At 38.0% G+C, this 13,636-nt stretch overlaps 1 protein-coding gene across 8 annotated transcripts in view; it reads left to right on the top strand.

The window, feature by feature from the left end:
- The window catches only part of SCML2 (Scm polycomb group protein like 2), a 97,686-nt gene that overhangs the window by 32,811 nt on the left and 51,239 nt on the right, over positions 1 to 13,636 (top strand). For all 8 annotated transcript variants that reach the window (XR_007124815.1, XM_047716328.1, XM_047716329.1 and 5 more), the window contains one exon: positions 2,429 to 2,517. Coding sequence is in view for 7 of the 8 variants with exons in the window: in XM_047716328.1 (XP_047572284.1) it covers positions 2,429 to 2,517 (89 nt within the window). In the remaining variant the exon portion in view is untranslated. The remainder of the gene's footprint in view (positions 1 to 2,428; positions 2,518 to 13,636) is intronic.

A 13,636-nucleotide genomic window follows, 5' to 3' on the forward strand; every position in this document is an offset into this window, starting at 1 on the left:
CCTATTACTTCTATAGTCTTGAGTGAATGGTGTATATTAGCTTTTGTTTCTTCTTTACAATGCTGAAAATGAACATTCTCTGTTGTAAAGCACAATGAGAGAATGGATTTCTTTTTGTTTCCTACTATAGTTAAAAATACCCTGAGATCCCAAAATTTAATATTTTAATAATTACCACTCTTTTAGCAATATATTTTTATACTTTTCTTGCTCTAATTGTTAATTATTTCTAATTTGGTTTAACATATTAAAAGTAACTAATTAGAGATGTGTTATTCCAAGAAGGTGGTTTGGGGTGTGTGTATTTTCTGCCTTTTGCCTTCTTTTCTTTCTTCCTATCATTTATATTTTAAATAGCTCTTAAATCATATTGAATTCTGTATGAGATAGAAGTGTAAACCTGAGGCGTAGTGCTTCCGTGTTTGGATTTGATTTCTGTTTATAAAATGATAATGTGTTTTTGAATTTTGTTTAAAGGAAGTATAACTGTTGTGATTGCCAACATTTCAAACACATAGCCAGATTTATGATCATTCTTATTTCAAATTACTTTTAGAGTTTTTTAATTAAAAATATGAAATACTTAGCAGTGTATGATGATTAATACGTATTTTGATAATACATACTAAAAATGCACAGTTTTTGCCAATTTGTTCATTAGGTGCTTTGAATAGTTTATTTTCCATTTTAATATAACACCACTTACTTGGTTTTCTTTTTTCAAAGGTTATTTAAACATTAAAGGTAATTATTTAGAAGCTTTTTTTAAAGTTTTAGCATGCAAACAGAAAAATGTGTAATTTGTGAGTGTACAGGTTATAAATGAACACATCCATATAACCATAACCCACATACGAAACAGGATATTATCAGCACCCCAGAAGCCCCACTCCTGCTGATCCCTAGTCATAAACCTCCCATTCCCAAAGGTACCACTGTCTAGACTTCCTAACATGATAGATTAGTTTTATCTGTGTTTGAATTTTTATATGCACTTTCATCTATTTTTGGCCTTTTCATCTCTGTTTGACTTTTTTAGGCAACTAAAGAATTAAGAAAAATGTCAAATTAAGATGATGATGATGGCGGTGATGATGATTGCATGATGGAATAGGATAAGATGGGGGTTAAGAGAAAGGCATAAGGACCAGAGAATTATTTTTATGCAATATTCTAACCACAATGTGGCAAATCCATGTTGTGGTTGATTATTTATTAGATATCATTGATAATACTGATATAAGGGAGCATATAATAAATCCCCTTCCCCCCATTTTTTTTCCTCTCAGATTAAGGGGATTTTGGTATAGGATTATTATAGGATGACTTTTTGTCTGAACTTTTTTGCATGTTTAATCCTACTGGACCCAGTGCCAGTGATTGCCAGTGATTCCTGTGCCTCCCTATCTTAATGCATGTATCCGTCAGGGATGCATGCCAAGTTCTCTTTAATTCTGGCATCAGGGCAGGCAAGTGGTGTATGAAACGGATTGCCCCCAGAAAGCAATGAAACTAGCAGAACTCTGCCCCTGTTGCATGTGCCAGATGCTGTGATATTCACCATTAATTGATGAGATCTTGAAAAAAAGACATCCGATGAGTGTATTTTGATTTCATCTGATACAGATTCTAAGAGAAGATCTTGTTTAGTGTCTGTAAAGATTGCTAAAGTGAGACCTATCTTTTTTCCCAATATTGTATGAAAAATTTCAAACATACAGAAAAGGTGAAAATATTTTACAGTGAACATCCACATACCCACTACCTAGGTTCTACTACTATTATTTTACATGCTTGCTTTATCACTTACCTATCTGCCCTTCTATTGTTTCATCAGTTCGTCTTAGTTTTACGTGTTGAAGTTATTGATGTTGGTACATTTCTCCTAAATACTTTAGCATGGATGTCATTAACTAGAGTTCAGTGTATTTTTTTTTTATTTTTGAGGTGAGGTTTTTATACAGTGAAATGCATCATAAGTGTACATTTGCTGAGTTTCACAGAAAACTGTCTTTCTGAAAAGAAATAAGGCAGGGACTCTAAGGAAAAAGAAGGGGTGGAAGTCTGCAGCCTTTGCTGTGCTTGTGTAGCTTTTGGTGGGGACTGGAAGCTCTTGTGGGTTTTAGCTTGGTTCACCCCTAGTATTGGGGCCCATTCCTAACGTACATATGTGTATGTTGGTGAACTCTAGCTAGTGGCTTCTCTCAAATGAGAGTTTTTACCCCAACTATAGCATTGTTGCCAAATAGTGCAGTGGGGACAGTGGAACTGATCAGAGGGTGCATCTGCTTCTCTTAGCTATTTCCTTAGTTTCTCAATAAGAAAGTCATTCTCTGGAGGAGAATGGTAAACAAAACCTATTTTTTTATACCAATTTGCTCTAATATCACAGAGAGACTTTTTCATACTGATTTATTTTATAAAATAGGGTATCAGATGAATGCTTCGTCTTGGCCAATGTTCCTCTTACGAACACTGAATGGATCTGAAATGGCACCTGCAACAATCTTTAAGAAGGTAAGAAAGATACAAAAATCTTCCATCACCTGGGCTGTAGCTTTATTGTTTTTTTTTTTTTTAAGATTTTATTTATTTGTTTGACAGACAGAGATCACAGGTAGGCAGAGAGGCAGGCAGAGAGAGGAAGGGAAGCAGGCTCCCTGCTGAGCAGAGAGCCCGATACGGGGCTCAATCCCAGGACCCCGGGATCATGACCTGAGCTGAAGGCAGAGGCTTTAACCCACTGAGCCACCCAGGCGCCCCTGTAGCTTTATTGTTTTAATGGGGGCACTTAAACGTTTTATCTTCTTGGATATGGAAAAAAAATTCTTTTTAAATTACTGGATTGACACGTGTGTTAATCTGCTAGAGCTGCCCTAACAAAGTACCATGGACTGGGTGGCTTAAACAATAGAAATTTATTTTTTCCACAATTCTGGGAGCTAGAAGTCCAAAATCAAAGTGCCATCAGGGCTGGTTTCTAGTGAGGCCTCTTTCCTCAGCTTATAGATGGCCACCTTTTTGCTGTGTCCTCACATGGCCTCTTCTCCGTGCCTGTGGGGAAGGAGAGGTATCTCTGGTTTCTCTTCCTCTTATAAGGACACCAGTCCTTTTGGGTTAGGGCTCCACCCATATGACCTTACTAATTAACCTTTGTTATCTCTTTAAAGGCCCTATCTCTGAATACAGTGACATTGGGGATTAGGGCTTCAATTTATGAATTTGGGAGGACATCATTCAGTTCATTACAGTGACTTAAACAACAGAAATTTATTTTCTTACAGCTCTGGATGCTAGAAGTCCAAGATCAAGGTATCAGCGGGCTTGGTTTCTTTTGAGGCTTCTCTCCTTGACTTGTAAATAAATGGCTGTCTTCTCTTCCTGTCTTCACATGATCTGTGTGTCTGTGTCCTCCTTTCCTCCTCTTATGAGGATACCAGTCATTGAATTAGGGCCCACCCTAATGACCTCATCTTAACTTAATTACCTCTTTAAAGACCCTGTCTCCAATGAAATCACATTCTGAGGTACTGGGGTTAGGATTTAAACATGATTTTGGCAGGGGTGGGGACACAATTCAGCCCATAACAGCAAGTCATAAAAAAGTCTCAATTAGAATCACCCACTAGTCAAAATGAATTTGTATCCACTTTCTTCACCTTAGATATGAAAGGAGTGCTCTACTGGAAGCAAATGTTCATTGCTATTTATTTACCTTCAGAAGTGAAGCTTCCTCTCACTTTGCTGTATTAGTCATCCTTCGACACTGGAGAAATGATGATGGGCCAGAAAACCACTTGAAAGTTACTTAGAGAGATTTGGTTTCAGAAGTAAAAGAATGTTAAAAACAGTCATCAGAAAGAATTTGTTATAGGGAAATATTTGTTATATAACAAAGAGGGAAAATTCCAAAGATAGTTTATGCTCTTGAGAAAATGTTAAAAGAGTACACTATGTTAAGAAACAGTGAATAATAGCCAAGTTTTAGTTAAATTATGGGTCAAAATATTTCTTTCTCACCCTCTGTCCTGATTCTTTTTTCAGTCACTTAAATTTTATTACAGTTATTCATGTCAAGAATGGTAAATATTGTAGTTTTTTCTTTAAAAAGGATTCAACAATTCTGTACATTTCTCAGTGCTTATCTCAAGGTAAGTGGACTCTTAATCCCCTTTATCTATTTTACCCCTCTCCCCGCTCACCTCCCTCTGGCAACTACCAGTTTGTCCTCTATTTAAGATTCTGTTTTTTTGTCTCTTTTTTTTTTGTTTTGTTTCTTAAATTCCCCATGAGTGAAATCATATGGTATTTATCTTTCTCTGACTTATTTCACTTAGCATTTTACTCTAGCTCCATCTATGTTGTTGCAAATGGCAAGATCTCTTTCTTTTTCATGGCTAATATTCCGTTGTATATATATGTGTATGTACCACATCTTTATCCATTCCTTTATGGATGGACACTTAGATTGCTTGCATATCTTGGCTATTGTATATAATACTGCAGTAAACATAGAAGTGCATTTATCTTATCAAATTAGTGTTTTCATTTCCTTTGTATAAATACCCAGTAGTGGAATTACTGGATCATAGGGTAATTCTTCTATTTTTAATTTCTTGAGGAAACTCTGTACTGTTTTCCGCAGTGGCTGCACCAGTTTGCATTCCCACCAACAGTGCACCAGAGTTCCCTTTTCTCCATATCCTCACCAACCTTTGTTATTTTTTATCTTTTTGACTTTAGCCATTCCAGCAGGTGTGAAGTGGTATCTCACTGTGGCTTTGGTTTGCATTTCCCTGATGATAAGATGTTGAGCAGGTTTTCATGTGTCTTTTGGCCATCTGGATGTCTTCTTTGGAAAAATGTCTGTTCAGGTCCTCTGCCCATTTTTTAATCAGATTATTTGTTTTTTTTTGGTGTCGAGTTCTATTAAATATTTTGTATATTTTGAATATTAACCCCTTATCAGATATATCATTTGCAGATATCTTCTCCCATTCAGTAAGTTGCCTTTTTGTTTTGTTGATGGTTTCCTTTGCAGTGCAAAAGCTTTTTACTTTGGTATAGTCCCAGTAGTTTAATTTTGTTTCCCTTGGAGGAGGAGGCATATAAAAAAGTAGAAAGATGGAAAAACAGAAACACATAGAAAAATGTTTCTATGGCCAGTGTCAAAGAAATTACTGCCTTTGTTTTCTTCTAAGAATTTTATGGTTTCTGTTCTCACATTTAGGTTTTTTGTTTTAAGATTTTATTTATTTATTTGAGAGTGAGAGAGAGCATGAACAGGGGCAGGGGCAGGGGGAGAAGCAGACTCCTTGCTGAGCAGGGAGCCAGACGTGGGGCTTGATCCCGGGACTCCGGGATCATGACCTGAGCCAAAGGCAGATGCTTCACCGACTGAGCTGCCCAGGCACCCCCACATTTAGGTTTTTAATCCATTTCAAGTTTGTTTTTGTTTAACAAAGTGGTCTAGTTTTGTTGTTTCACATGTAGCTGTCCAAGTTTTCCAGCACCATTTGTTGAAGAGACTCTCTTTTCCTCATTGTTGTAAATCAGTTGACCATATAAGTGTGGGTTTATTTCTGGACTCTGTTCCATTGGTCTGTGTGTCTATTTTTGTGCCCATACTATACTATTTTGATTATTACAACTTTGTAGTATATCTTGAAATCTGGGATTGTGATACTTCCAGCTTTGTTCTTCTTTTTCAAGATTGTTTTGGCTAAGGTTTTAAAAGTTTTTGGAGAACCTTAAAGACATAAGGATGTAAAACATCAATTAATATGATTCTTGCATTGCGAAGGAAAATACTTTGAGTGCTGCTTTGAGTAGTAAGAGTGCCTGAAAGTGGTTTAGCCCTACCACCTCCCAGTAGGGACACAGGCCCTTTGGGCAGTGTGTAAAGCATATGTGAGAAAAGTAACAAAAAAGAGAGATGTTTAGTAGTAGTCTTTATTTTTTTTTAAAAAGATTTTATTTATTTATTTGACAGAGAGAGAGCACAAGTAGACAGAGAGGCAGGCAGAGAGAGAGAGAGAGAGAGAGGGAAGCAGGCTCCCTGCTGAGCAGAGAGCCCGATGCAGGCCTCGATCCCAGGACCCTGAGATCATGACCTGAGCCGAAGGCAGCGGCTTAACCCACTGAGCCACCCAGGCGCCCAGTAGTAGTCTTTATTAAACACTACTAGCTTGGGCTGTGACTTTAGAAAAGCCATCAGACTTACTTATTATCAGATTGCTTTATTAGCTAGTTACATGCCACATGTCACACACATTATATCTTTCATTTTTAAAATTATGAAAGTAATTCTTGTTTGGAGAGGGGATATCAAAATACATACTTAGCTAGACTAAAGAATGCTTGTCTTTTTATCCATCCCATCTTTTCCTCCTTTCCAACCTTTTCTCTCCAAATAGAAGTTTTCTTTGTGTTCTCTCAGATTTTTTTCTGTGCACTCACAAACATATATGGGCTTTTATTTTTTTACACTTGATCTTAGCCAAAAGGCTGAGAAGCGATGGGCTTTTATTTTTTTAAACATAAACTTGAATATATTGTGAATATTGTTCTGTGATTTATTCTTACCCATAAAATATGTATATTCTAGAAGTCTTTTCATTTTGCTTCGTATATGTTTAGGTTGTATTTTACTATTCTGTGGTATAGATTACCATAATTGGTTTACTCTGTCCCTAAGGATGGATGTTTAGGTTGTGTCCATATTCTTGTTTAAGTCATCTGTAGTATAGAGCTTTCTGTGTAAGTGTGAAGGCTACATTTTTAGAAGTAGAATTATTGGTTCAAAGGGAATATGTGCTTTAAGTGTTGATATATACTATTAAATTGCATCCCTAAAGGATGTTTCAAGCTATGCTCCACTATTATTGTATAGATGTTTCTATTTCCACACCTTCACTAGCATCGAGTATCATCCATCTTTAAAAATTTTATGTATCTTTTTTGGGGGGAACTGGGGTGGGTGGGGATGGTATCTCATTGCTCTCATTTACACTGAACCAATTACCAGTGAAACTGAGCTTTTAAAATGTGTTTAATGGCCTTTTATTTTTCTGTGAATTACTTGATTATAGCCTTTGCCTGTTTTTCTGTTGGATTTCTGTTCTTACTCATTGATTTGTGGGTGCCCTTTCAGCCAAGCTTGAAACTTTGCCAAGAGCCATCTTAAATCACCACTCTTTCTTGACCCTGGCCTCTGAAAAGCCATTTAATTAGGAAGGCCCACCCACTTAGCTTCCTAATTATTTTTTTTCTTCTGTCTCTTTCTAACCTTACTACCATTGCCCCTTATGCAGGCTTTCCTCTTGCCTGAACGGTTCAGCTAGCCTTATAACTGCCTCTAACCTTCACCCTTCCACACAACTGCCAGAAATATCTAATATAGGAGCCTTAACCACATCATTTCTTGCTTAAAACTCTTGAAGTTACCAGTTGCACTCAGGATGAAGTGTAAGTTTGTTACCTTTAAGGTTCTGTATGATCTGGATTATGGTGGCCACTGCTTGCTTTATATTTTATGTTTTAAATTGCTTCTGATAGCCTGTCAATACGATGTTCCTTTTTAGAGCTGGTTATCTCTGGTTAGGGCTAAGATTCTAGGTAGGCATTAAATCCTCCAGTGTCTCTTCCCTAATTCTCCCTTTGTATTCTTATACTTCTTTAGCACCTTGTGCATATCTCAATCTTTATAGGAATTGGATTACATTATTATTTTCATTGTCTCTTCCTAGACTGTGAGTTCCTTTTGAACAGTTAACTGTCTTTGTATTCTCAGTGTCTCTCATAGGTCCTGGTACATACTTGTTTGGTAAATGAAGAAAGATGGAGAATATAGGAAGATGAATACATATAGAGGGAGAGAATGGGTTTTGTTTTGGACATGTCAGCATACCTCTGGGAAATTTGAGGAGGGATGACTACTAGCAGACTGTTGGAAGTAAAGTGTTTAGAACTTAAAAACAAGGTTTGGCTTGTGTACGTGGATATGGGAATTTTTAGTTTAAATGGTAATGATGGAAGCCTTGAGAATGAATAAGCTAGTCCAGAGAGTATACCTAGGAGAAGAGGGGAGTGTCAAGGTTAGAACCTTGAGAAATACGCACTCAGCTTTATGGTATATGAGTAGCTATATGAGGTAATTACTAAAGGTCAGTTGAGAGGAAAGCTGATTCTTGACTATTTGGTGGATAGAAAGTTTATTGGTTACATTAGCAAGAACTAAAGACCAGGTGAAAAGTGTCCTCAGGTAGAGTTAGATCTGTAGTTGTGGGGACAGAATATCGATAGCGTTCATTCCTGATGGCTTCAGTTTACTTTGTGAAATAGGAAACTGACGAAGGCTGGAGGGAAGGATTCATACATAGATTGAATGTCTACTGTGTTCCAGCACTGCGATAGAGAACTTACTCTATGGTTGAGAAGAAAGTTAATAAAATAATAAACATATAATGAGGATACATAAAATTTGTCTTAAAGTGAATGGTAGATGGAACAGCAGCTATATGAGATGGGAAAAGGAATGGCCTAGAGAAAAGGATTGGCCTAATGTAAAAAATGATAATATTTTGGAGGGTTCAGCTAAGGATGAACACTAAATATATGGTACTACATGTAATAAACATGTGGGACTTTACTCCAGTAGTGTCAAGCAACTAAGTATAAGTAGGTAAAGTGGTCGGCGATCTTTTTTTGTTTAAAGATTTTATTTATTTATTTACTTACTTATTTACTTACTTACTTACTTACTTACTTGGAGCATGAGCAGGGGGAGGGGCAGAGGGAGAGATAGAATGTCAAGCAGACTCCATGCTCAGTGTGGAGCCTGATACGGGTCTTCATCTCATGACTCTGAAATCATGACCTGAACCAAAATCAAGAGTCAGACACTTAACTGACTGAGACACCCAGGTGTCCCATGGTGATCTTGAATTAAGGTTTAGAGATAATAAAATGACAGTGGGATAAGTTGATTTTGGGTTGACATGATGTTCTGTAACCTGGATGTGGAAAAGTATTATAGAATGTTAGAGTGTTTGGTCCCCTTCACTTTTTTATCTCTATCAGTGGTTCTTAACCTGGAAAGGGGGTGATTTGCCCCCCATGAGACGTTTGGCAATATCTGGGGACATTTTTGTCCATTACAACTGAGTGTATGTGGGGTGCTCCTTACATCTAGTGGGTAGAGACCAGGGACATTGCTAAACATCCTACAATGCACAGAGCAGCTGCCACAACAGAATGTTCTAACTCCAAATGGCAATAGTGCCAAGGTTGAAAAACTCTGATCTGTATTAATTTCTTGGTGATCTCATCTAATTTCTGGCTTTAAATACAGTTTATGTGCAGATGACTTTCAAATCCATATTTCCAGTTCAGGCTTTGCTCCCAACTCAGACTTGAATATCCACTCAACAACCCCACTTGGATGTCCAACAGACATCTCAAACTTCTGCCTGTAGCCTTTCCCATCTAGAGGAGTGGCAACTGTTACTCCAATTGCTGGGGACAAGAACCTTGGTGATTATTTCTTGCACACACTACATCTAGTCCATAAGGAAATCCTATGGGCTTTACCTTCAAAATATATTGAAAATCCAACTACTTTTTAACATCTCCCTTGCTATCAGCTTGTACAAGTTGCCTTTATCTCTCACCTAGATTACTTCAGTAGCTTCCTCATTGACCTCTTTATTTGTAAGCTTACAGTTTGTAATCAACACAGTAACCAGAATATTCCTTTTAAAATATAAATGAAATTATATCACTTCTTTGCTCAAAATTGTACAGGGGCTCACCATTTTACTCAAAATAAAAGTCAAAGTCCTTATAGTGGCCTCCATGGTTCTACATACGACACCTCATTATCTCTCTAACTTTGTTTCCTCCTGCTCTCCCACTTGCATACTAAATTGTAGCCACACTCACTTCCTTGTCCTTTGAACATGTGGACACATCTCCTGCTTTAGGGACTTGGCGCTGGTTGTTCTCTCTGCCTGTAGGTAACTGTGTGGTTAGTAATCACCTTTAGGGTTGTGCTCACATGTCATCTTCCGTATGAGGCTTGTTCTGATTACCCTATTTAAAGTATTTCTTTGTGGGGTGCCTGGGTGGCTCCGTCGGTTAAGCATCTGCCTTTGGCTCAGGTCATGATCCCGGGGTCCTGGGATGGAGCCCCTCATCGGGCTCCCTGCTGAACAGGGAGTCTGCTTCTCCCTCTCTCCACCCTCCCCTCAACTCATGTGCTCCCCCTACCTTCTCTCTCTCTCAAATAAATAAAATCCTAAAAAAAGGTCTTTCTTTTAAAAATTTGTTTATTTATTATTATTTTAAAAGATCTTATTAGAGAGAGAATGTGTGCCAGAGGGTAGAGTGGGGTGGGAAGGGCTGGCAAAGGGAGCCTTAAGCAGAACCTGCCCTGAGCATGGAGTCCATCACAGGGCTTAATCTCACCATCTAAGTTGAAGCCAAGAGTTCGCCCTGTTTAACCGACTGTGCCATCCAGGTGCCTCGCCCTGGTTTAAGTTTAACACAGCCCCTCCATACATTTTTCTCTGGATCTCCCTTACTCTGCTTTACTTTGTTTTTTTGCATAAGCACTTGTCATTTCTAACTTCGATAAATATGCTTATGTTATGGTGTTTCTCATCTTTCTCTTTACTAGCATGTGAATACCACAAGGGGGAGATATCTGTCTGTTTCTCTACTTAATGTTTATTAGGAGCCTTTAGTAGTGTTTGGCATTAGTAGGCATTTTGTACATATTTGTGAATAAATAAATGAAGTTTAAGGGACTAAAATTTTTTTTTTTAAGATTTTATTTATTTATTTGACAGAGAGAGATCACAAGCAGGCAGAGAGGCAGGCAGAGAGACAGGAGGAAGCAGGCTCCCTGCTGAGCAGAGAGCCCGATGCGGGACTCAATCCCAGGACTCTGAGATCATGACCTGAGCCGAAGGCAGCGGCCCAACCCACTGAGCCACCCAGGCGCCCAAGGGACTAAAATTTTTGATGAGATCAAAGAAGTAGTTGATTAAAAAAGTAAGGAAGTAAAAGTTAAGGATAGAAGTCTGTGGTCAGAAGTAGACTCTGGGAATACAGCCATAAACAAAACAGTAAAAGAGCTCCTGTCCTTACGGAGCTTGCCTTCTAGCTGGGGAAATTCATAATAAAGCATGCAAAGTAAATAAAGTCTGTATTATGTTTGATGGTTGTACCTGCTAAGGAAAAGGGAGGGTGACATTTTAGATAGGTGGCCAGGAAGGTCTTGCTGAGAAGATGCCATTGGAATGAAGATCTGAAGAAAGGGAGAGTAGGAACCATGAGGTTACAGGGGTAAGAATATGGCGGCAATATGGCGGCAAAGGGGTAATGCAGATGATGCTCACACTAGCTTGAGTCTGTGGGATATGAGAAGAAATATCCTTTAAGGAGAACCGTATTGTATGTAGGTAGGCAAGGAGAGGGGTTAAAAGAGCATTCTTTACTACCTTCTAAGAAAGAATAATTTTTTTCTCACAGTGAAAAGAATGATCCCTTGTTTTTTTTTTAAGCTCTTGCTTTTATATATATATATATATGTAAGTTTATTTATCTATCTATCTATCTATCTATCTGAGAGAGAACAAGAGAGGAGAGAGGTCAGCAGGAGAAGCAGACTCCCTGCCGAGCAGGGAGCCGGATGGATGTGGGACTCGATCCCAGGACTCCAGGATCATAACCTGAGCATAAGGCAGTTGCTTAACCAACTGAGCCACTGAGGCGCCCCCACCCCAATTGTTTTTTAAGTAAGCTCTCTGCTCAACGTTGGGCTTGAACTCAGGGCCCCAAGACCAGGATTTGCATTCTCTACTGACTGAGCAAGCTAGGCACCCCTACAAATTATATCTTTGTGTTTAGGAAGTAATTCAAGAACTGGTGATGGCAAACCATATTCTTTAAAAACATTTTTTTTTTTAAAGATTTTATTTATTTATTTGTCATAGAGAGAGAAGCGAGAGTGAGCACAGGCAGACAGAGTGGCAGGCAGAGGCAGAGGGAGAAGCAGGCTCCCTGCCAAGCAAGGAGCCCGATGTGGGACTCGATCCCAAGACGCCGGGATCATGACCTGAGCCGAAGGCAGCTGCTTAACCAACTGAGCCACCCAGGCGTCCCTAAAAACATTTTTAAAAGCAACTTTATATCATTACCTTTTGTGGACAGCAGAGGGAACCATTTTGCCAGTTATCTAAATCTGGAGGTAGCTTGTTTTTTGAGATAAAACCCTTCCATTTATTTATGAAAAAGGAGCAGTTCCTTTGATTTTTAAAAAATCAATAATGGTTTTCTTCCAGAGCTCTGTTAATATTTGTTTGTATGGCTATACTGATGTAAGTCACTTTGATAGCGTATTCATGAAATGTAGAAGAATTAATAAACAATATGAAAATCTTAGAGAATAAATTACATTTTGTCCATAATCTTTTTTTTTTTTTAACCTGTCAGCTAATAGTGGCATTGATGACCTACTGTTGCATTTGGGTTCTCTTTTTAGATTATCGCTTGAATCTTAAAATTCTCTTTCCTGTTCATTCCTGTCTTAATTCTGTTTTGTAGCAGAAAATGTATATTGCCATTTGAATTTAGTTCGCTTTGCCACAGAAAGTCTTATTCTTATTTGGTTATATGATCGTGTAAGGCCCTAGGAACCTTATGTGTGCCTTGGATATTTCCTCCGTTCTGTGCACGTGCAGCACAAGTTTATCAACTGCCAAAGTTATGTTTTGTTAAATCCACCTCCCTTTTTTCCTTCCTTATGTAGTAACCGTTAGTTAACCTTTAGCCCCTTCATGAAGTGGCAGTAATTCTGCTTCTTACTTACCAGCTACTTATTTATCAAATAACTTTGATCTTTGATCAAGCTGACTTTTGGCCTGCTGACTTTTGGGTGTTTTTTAAGAATCAAATCAAGATTATGTAATTAAAAGGACTTTGAAGACTTATAATTGAGGAACTTTAAGACTTCAAGGGTATAAAGGGTATCACTGGGAAAGTACAGGACAATGAGATGGGTTTAAAGGGGACATTTATAAAGGAATCAACCAACAGATATATTTTTAAATTTTATCTTAGTGAAAGAATTAGTTTAAAGCTTGTTTACTGTTCTTCAGGTGATTACTTGGTTAATTCATTTTTTTAGAGAAAAGATCTTGCTGTTGAGTACTCTGTTGGAAATAATATGAATAAGATATATTTTCTTTTGAGAATCCCTTAGTCTCAGAGGAGTAAACACATTTCAAGAGTAGTTTTGCAATTGAAGGCAAGAGCACCTCCATTGAGGGGCCGTAGGAGTAGGCAGGAACTGGCCAGGGAAGCTTTAAAGAGACCAGGGGATCTGGGCTTTGAAGTGGATCAGTTGGAGTTGTCCAAGCAGGTGATGTGGTAGTATGTTCCAAGGAGTTGTCTGCCTTCGTTTAAAATCTAGCTCTGATACTTCTGGTATATTCGTAGGCAATTGTGCATCAGTTTTATCATCTATAAAATGGGGATAATAATTGCATTGACTTTATAGGGTTGTTGTGAGAATTAAATATATACGAAAAACATTTAGAACAGTGCCTGGCATATACTAAATGATCGAAGG

Source organism: Lutra lutra, chromosome X (assembly GCF_902655055.1).
Source record: "Lutra lutra chromosome X, mLutLut1.2, whole genome shotgun sequence".
Taxonomy (NCBI): domain Eukaryota; kingdom Metazoa; phylum Chordata; class Mammalia; order Carnivora; family Mustelidae; genus Lutra; species Lutra lutra.